General features: G+C 37.9%; 1 protein-coding gene across 4 annotated transcripts in view; it reads right to left on the bottom strand.

Moving 5' to 3' along the window:
* Positions 1–3049: 3049 nt before the first annotated feature.
* LOC149310020 (cyclin-Y) overlaps positions 3050–7989 on the bottom strand; it is a 122431-nt gene continuing 117491 nt past the window's right edge. For 3 of the 4 annotated variants that reach the window (XM_089533502.1, XM_089533504.1, XM_089533505.1), the window contains one exon: positions 3050–6305. In XM_089533502.1, the coding sequence (XP_089389628.1) occupies positions 6189–6305 (117 nt within the window). In that variant the 3' untranslated portion in view covers positions 3050–6188. The remainder of the gene's footprint in view (positions 6306–7989) is intronic. The other variant, XM_089533503.1, reaches the window with a different exon arrangement.

Genomic DNA, 7989 nt, shown 5'->3' with positions numbered 1-7989 from the left:
TTGGTGCCATCATCATCATAATTTCTATCTCGCCTTTTCCGCAAATTGGGACTTGAAGAAGTTTACAACGATTAAAAACTGTTAAAAATCTACAAAATACAAAAGTTAAAACACAATTAACCAATCAGAAAAAAATAAAAATAAAACATATATCATTAAAACTCACACAGACACACACCTTATGTCAACATGCATCAAATTTTGGAACAAAAAAGCTTTGCTTGTCTGTGAAAAGGAAGTAGGGAGGGTGCCCTACTTTCCAATCTAATCTCTCTGGGAAAGGAGTTCCAGAGCCTGAAAGTGGCCACTGAAAAGGCCCTCACCCGTGTTCCCACTGTATCCCTATCAGGGTGGTGGGAGAGACAGAAGGGCTGCCCCTTCTTAGGGCATTTAGGCCTTAAGGACACAGAAACCCAAAAGGCAGAGGCACCAAGGGCCATCCTTGTGGCATCTTGTTGTATAGGGAGGAAGTTTGGGAGCTGCATGGTTCAAAACTGACTTCACTATCTGTCTGCTTTGAAAAACCAAGAATAGAAAAGTGAAGGGACTGAGAAGCACCGTGGCCCATGGTCTAAGCAAAGAAGTGTTGGAAGGTATGAATCCCACTGGTGGGTGGTAGCTAGACTCTCCACACCAACTTGGACCAATAGGTTGCAGGCACTTACAAGTACAGTTTAATTTATCTTATTGCTATAAGCTCACAATGATGCGAGTTGGGGAGAATCCTGTGCTTCCAAGAGCAGGGGACACCCTTGTCTCCATTTTGCATCTTTTATTCTGTTCTAGAATCATAGAATTGGAAGAGAACACAAGGGCCATCCAGTCCAACTCACTGCCATGCAGGAATACACAATCCAATTCAAGATTGCCTACAGATAGCCATCCAACCTCTGCTTAAAAACCTCCAAAGAAGGAGACTCCCGACACTCTCCCAGGTAGTGTGTTCCACTGTCAAACAGCTCTTACCAGCAGGTTCTTCTTAACATTTAGGTGGAATCTCTTTTCCTGTAGTTTGAATCCATTGCTCCGTGTCCTAATCTCTGGAGCAGCAGTAAACAAACTTGCTCCATTCTCAATATGACATCATTTCAAATATTTAAATGTAGCTATCATATCATCTCCAAACGTTCTCTTCTCCAGGCTAAACATACCCAGCTCCCTAAATCACTCCCCATAGGACATGGGTTCCAGACCTTTCACCTTTTTGGTCTCTGGACACTTTACAGCTTGTCAATATTGTTCTTGAATTGTGATGCCCAGAACTGGACACAGTGTTCTACGTGAGGTCCAACTAAAGCAGAACAGAGTGGTACTATTACTTCCCTTGATCTAGAAACTATACTTCCATTGATGCAGCCTAATATCTTGTCGTATTTTAGGTGCTGCATCATGCTGTTGACTTACATTTAGCCTGCAGTCTACTAAGGTCCAAAACACACTGCAGAAATAATCCAGTTTGAGACTGCTTTAACTGTCCTGGTTCAGTGCTGGGGAATCCTGCGAATTGTAGTTTATTGTGGCACCAGAACTCTCTGACAGAGAAGACTAAATGTCTCACAAAACTACAGCTCTCCGAATTCCCTAGCATTGAGCCAGGGTAGTTAAAGGGGTCTCAAACGGGATTATTTTTGCATTGTGTTTTGGATCTAAGGCCCCATACAGACAGGCCAAAATAAAGTTGCTTTGGGTCACTTTGGAAGTATGCTGTTTAAATGATGCATGCATACTAAATCCAGAAGCCCGCGCCAAAGCCACAATCCAGTCCTAAGAACTGGAGCACAGCTTTGGCGCAGCTTCCGGACTCTTAGGATGCATGCATCTTTTAAACAGCCTAACTCCAAAGTGACCCGAAGCAGCTTTATTTTGGCCAGTCTGTATGGGGCCTAAGATTCATATTAAAGAGTGTAATATTACACTGTAGTCGTGGGAGAACCATGACCTCTATAGGTTATTGAAGTTTTATATCTAACCAATGGAAATTTTATTCTGCCACATCCTTTCAGAAGCATTGTACTGTCCAGTGTAGCTTCATAGCCTCACATGATATGCTTCCCACCACCACCATACTTTCACAACATCTCAGCTTGGAAAGAAACGTAAGCAGAGATATGCTGCTAAATCTATCTACAGCCAATCTCTGAAGTGGCATCCCTTGTGGAATATTCTGCCCTTAGAACCCAATTGATGCCAACATTTGTATCATTTTGGCACAAGTCAAACCCTGGCTTTTTATTAAAGTCTTCAGGCCTAATTGATTTTATCCAGGCTGCCCATGTGTTATGGCTGCATTATCTTAAATTACTTTAATTGGTTTTAAATTGGTTTTTAACTGATAAACAATTTAATTATATTTTTAGCCTTTTAAAGTTAATGTTGGTATTTATTGGTTTAAACTAATTTTCTTTTAAGTTGCCCTGAGATCCTCACATACAGGCTGGGATGTAAATATTTTAATAAATAAACTGTCAAAATAAATACACACATTTATTTCCAAGGCCATTTTACCAACTCCAGTTTTGAAAATACACTCAGCTATGACGAAATAGGCCTGTTTGCACAGACAGTGCTTGTTGCCTCTACATTCAGTACTGTTCAAAACGGTTTAACATTGGGGAGTACAGTTGTCTACTTACAGCACTCAGTCCTGCGGAAGCACACGGGATCATTTACAGACCAGAATTTTTCAAGAGTTCTTTTGCAACCTCTATAAACTTGGAAGAGTTTATAGAACCAAACAGGGAAGAAACCTCTTTAAAAAACGGTTCAGAATAATTTATACTTAAACATTAAAAATGAGGAAAAAAGCCCCACATTTAATAGTAGATTTCTCTTTTTTTAATTGTTAGTGCAAGAAACATAACCAAGTTAAATCACAGAATCAGTACTAATTGAAGAATATGGAAAATTCTCCTATACAGAGGTAGAATCCAGTGCACAAGGCTAAAACGATATCCAATAGTCTAAACAAGACTGAGCCAGGTTTTACGGAATCCACTTGAAATTTTAAGTATCAGACTGTATGTACATACATACAATAAATAGACTATACAATCTTTAAAGTTGTTTAATAAACCTCACAAAATTATAGTAGATGCATTGAGAATTTTACATAATGCAAACTTTTCTGTCTTCTGTCTTCCTCTAGCTCCATCCCAAAATGTAGAACAATGACTTTCTTGCTAGAAAAGTCAGCCCAAATATTGTTTCACAAAATGTTGATAAAACAAAACATTGTAAAAATTTTATTTATATATTGGATAGCGGGGCTGCAACCCATTTCTATCAAAAACTGACTCTTTTTCACTCTTGTTGTTCTCTTACCCCTTTAACTTAAAATATATCTTTTAAAACATTTTGTTCAAGAAAAAAGAACAGGCAAAGGCTGGACAGGATGGAGCCTCAAAACTCTTGAGTTCTGATATATTGGCACAACAACAAGAAAAAGGAAAGAACCATTTTAAAGATCAGGGAATAGAGGTGAGTAAAATTGTTATGTTATGGAGTAATGTTTGAAAGGTAGAGGAAAATGCTTAGTTGTTGGCAATTCAACCTCTTCAATGCCCTATCCTTTTAAGGCAATTACCATAGTCAGGGCACCATTGTTCAATAATAGCTTTTAAATACAGTTAGGACACACCTAATCAGCAACTCCTTACACCCTCGACATTGTAAAAGCAAGAAAGAAATGCAGCAACTGTCTTAGGGAAATAAAAATTCCCTGCCTAACTAGGATTTGTGGCTGGCTGTGGAGATGATACATTAGCGACATGGGCCCAGAAGTTGAATTGCTGCCTTTGTGGAATATAAATCCCAGACCGCCCCCCCCCCTCGACAGTAAGAGAGGGGGTGGATCTGGAAGTTGGGGTACAAAAAAGTAACATTTCCTAGCTATATGCAGGCCAGCAGGGGACCTGCATGCCAACAGCCAACCTGCCCATTTCCCAAGAGGACTAACATGAATCCATATGTGATAAGAACCAAACACTTTATGATTCTCATACAGCAGCTCCTACTGCTAAAGAGGGTGGTTTAAAAAGTGACTAATGTTTACTTTTGCAGGAAATCACAAAAGCAACATGCCAGGCTTCTGGACATGTCCTCATTGGTTCCAGGCCTCTGACTACAAGGAGAGGAAGAAGTAGAAGTATATGCCTGGCTCCCCAAAATTTGAGCTGCATGGGTGTGCCTTTACATGGAAAATACTCAATTCAGCTGTTTAGACCTTACAGTCAAGTAAACTAGTTGTTAAGTGGAATTTTAAGGCTCAATGAGACCAGATAAAGGAATGTAGATGGGAAAGCCTCCTGTAAGAGCTACCACTGAAACTAATGGGACGGTTCACGAGCATGCTGATGGGCATTCACGCTGTACAAGCCTCCAATGAAATGACTGGGAATTGGGCATAATAGTACAGATAAAATGGAAGGATTGTACAGGAGAACTTTCTGGTAGTGTAGGCTTTTCATGTTTTGCTCCAGTAGTGCACATAAAACAAATTCAACACACTGAGGTCAATGTCATCTGTTTCACCATTCTTGCACAGGACAGAGTTCATGTGATTCCACTAATGTGAACATTATATCTGCTTTTGTTTTCTGTATTATAAAATGTCACGCTTTCTTCAAATGTGCAAAATAGTTCAGAAACTTATGTAGAACACAAGTATTTTTTACAGCGATAGGGTGGTTTGGTTTTTTTGTTGTTGTTTTGTTTTTTAAAGTGGGTATTCAACTCATTTATCCTATTAAGGAAAAGAAGGAGGGTCCCAGTAGTCACAACAAAAAAGTACAATATAATCAACAAAGCAACAAAATTTTCTTCACAGTTTGCATTTTGTTTAAATTTCTATAAGCACCTACACTGAAAAAATGTAATTTTTAAAAACAGGTTTTTTTATTCTGAAATCTAACCTGTGACAAAACACTTCGTAAAATTAATATAGTTTTCTTTTTCATCGTCGTCGTTGTCTTCCATGGACCCTTTTCCACTAGAACAAAAACTTTTTTCTATTTTTTTTCTATTTTATAAAAACAGATTGGTTTCCATTTAAAGTAAACATATAAAAAACTTGAGGCTATTGCTTGCAACATTGAACCAGAAAAGGAAGGAAATCACCTGGGCCATACAAAAGGAGATTCTGGCTCTCTCTCCATCTCTCGCACTTAAAACTCTGCTAAATCTCTACATGCTATGAAAATCTTGCAAAAAGGACTACCACATCCAATGCAAATTTCATCTCCTTGGCCCAAGTTTCACTGTCATCTGAATTCTTCCAACAATCATAACTTTTATAGTAAGGAAAAATAAACTATCTCAAAGAATGTAGGAAGGCACATGCAGCCACATTTACTATGAAACAGCCAGTATTCATGATGCACCATGAAGCATCATTTACCTGGTTGTTATATAAATAAAAAAAAAAGAACAAGAAAATGAAGTTACAAACGGTCACCTGATCTTCTTTTGTATACTTTTGGTTCAGCACTATAAATCAAGTCAAATGTTGTTTTCAAAAATACAACAAAGGCATACATGAAACAAAACACGCATAATAATTAAGGGGAGAAAACTAATTAAACAGCTTATGAAGAAAAGCGCAATGTGTTGAATGGGAGAGGAGAGAAGAAACCAACCAATGTTGTCCAATCCAAAGGCTTTTGTTGTGCTACTGTAGATACTGCCCTCTTCATAGCTGTTGCTTTGTAGAAGCGAGAAAAACAATCCAGGAAGGAATGCAAAAAAACCCAGTGAATTGATAGAAGATACCAAAGAGAACATGAATCACTTCCAATTCATTTCTTATGGCACTTCTTCCAAGCTTATCTTGTGGTTTTCATTTTCATACCACTCCTTCTGCTGACGATCTTTCTTTCTTGTTTAAATGGCACCTTTCTTGTTTTCTCCTCTTCTAACTATATGCATGCATTTTCTTCTTTATGAAAAAGGACAAGATCTGTAGTAAATAACAAAACCGATTTGCTTCCAACATTCCTTCCAATGTACTGATCTTTCTCTCCTGTCCCTCAGTTTATTCTTGTGTGCTACTCAACAGGGGAGGCACTGTAGAGGCGGATCTAAAAATAAGAAAAGCCAATAATGAAGAAAAAAAAAGAAGAACCAAAACACCCCTGCTGCCCAAAGTTGGTGATAGAAACAGTACTTTCAGAGGAATATCCCAGACTTCACTGTTAGGAGATAATAGCAGGTGACCATCTAACTACAGTTAGATTGTCCGAACTGACTGAACGTTTCTTTGCAGATTTCCTGAAGTCCTTATACTTGTCTTCACACAAGCGAGAGATGGCCTGTAGGGAGATGGCCAAAAGAGAAGGGTTAAATGGAAGAAACAAAAATCCAGTACTGTACTACCTGATCCTTTAATACAGGAATACTAGGGACTGAATCTGCATGCAAAAATATTTACTGTTAATGTCCTATCCTAATTATAGATATGCCAAGTCTGTACAACCACCAGTAGATCACTCAGGTTTTTGCCAATCCATCTCCTCCTATCCTCTCAGGGATGAGCAAGAAAAAAACAAGTTTTCACAATTCTGCCTTAATCTCTTCAGTAAGTTTAACATGAATGATGTAAAATTAGTGCTTCTTAAACAGTCTACTTAATGTACCTTTCCTCAAACTGTTGTTTTATAATTTTTAAAAATGAAATAAGGATGAAGATGGGAGTTAAATTCAGTCCCATTTTAAGCTTGATTTAACTTTTTCCACCCTGTCCTCTTCATTTCTTAACTCAGTTTTGGAGAGTCCACCAACCCCACACTATTAATGTCAATACTTTGGTAAAAGGTAAGGAATTTGGTTCATTTAACCTTACTAATTTTTTGTTTACCATGTTAAGATGACGATATAATCAATACACTGTGGAGTGTCAAAGCAGCCATTGAAAGGTTTAAAGACATAAACTCAAATATGACTTCAGGTTAGTAATTTTATCTTGAATTTCATTGGAAAAGCTGTTGTTCAGAGATACTGGCAGGTAGATCAGAGGTATTATTTTTGAGGACTGAAACTGTTGTTTCAGATTTAAGACTCCATGATATTTTTCTAGATAATAATTTTTATGAGTTTATTGAGATTATAGAGCAGGTGGGGAATTGATGGCACTCCAGATGGTGCCAGATGACAGTTCCCATCATTCTTGGCTCCTGGCCATGCTGGCTGGGTATAAACACAGAGAAAATGCCAACATCAAGAGGTTCTTTTGCTGAATTTTCCTCTCAAGTAAGAACACCTCCTCAAAACCTCAGCTTGATTTATTTTTCCCTTTGGGACAGCTCAGAAAGATCATGCATATAAAAGCTTTTTTTATTATTTTTAAAGGGTAAGCTACTTGAATAATCTTACAAACCTTTCAAAATGTTCACTGTTTGCTACTTCTTGGGAGTATTTGCATTTTTGAAAAAGATATGGCCTATGTAAGTGGCTCCCAAAAAATGAGTTGCTCAAGCAGGACATGAGACTTGGAGGCTCCAATCCCTCCTCTTCCCCCTCTTCATCTTCCCAAACTGTTTTATGTGTAAAATATACACATACTTTGAGTTCAACATTAACCTCATTTGAAACTGCTCTAATTTGAATGATGTTATTTCCTCATAAATGCTAAAATATGAATATACAGTGGGCCCTTGGCTGGGGTTTGGTTCAGGGCCCCCTATGGATACCAAAATTTGTGAATGCTCAAGTCCCATTAAATACAAAGGAAGTAAAATGGTGTCCTTTACATAAAATGGCAAATCAAAGTTTGCTTTTTGGAAATTTAAAAATATTTACAAGCTGTGGATAGTTGAATTTGTGGATACAGAGGGCTGACTGTACATGAATGTGCAAAACAAAATATACTCACTAAATAAACAAAAAAATTATTCACATACTACGTCAAGTGTGTGTGGGGGTGTGTGTGTGTGCGACATCCACATGTAGATGTAAAAGCAGAGAGAAGTCCCAAGGATAAAAAGTTTGAATACCACT

This window comes from Sceloporus occidentalis, unplaced genomic scaffold, assembly GCF_023333645.1.
Source record: "Sceloporus occidentalis isolate IW3139 unplaced genomic scaffold, rSceOcc1.0.p SCAF_7, whole genome shotgun sequence".
Lineage (NCBI taxonomy): Eukaryota > Metazoa > Chordata > Lepidosauria > Squamata > Phrynosomatidae > Sceloporus > Sceloporus occidentalis.
Note: the sequence above shows the minus strand (reverse complement) of the source record. Positions and strands in the feature narration are given on the sequence as shown.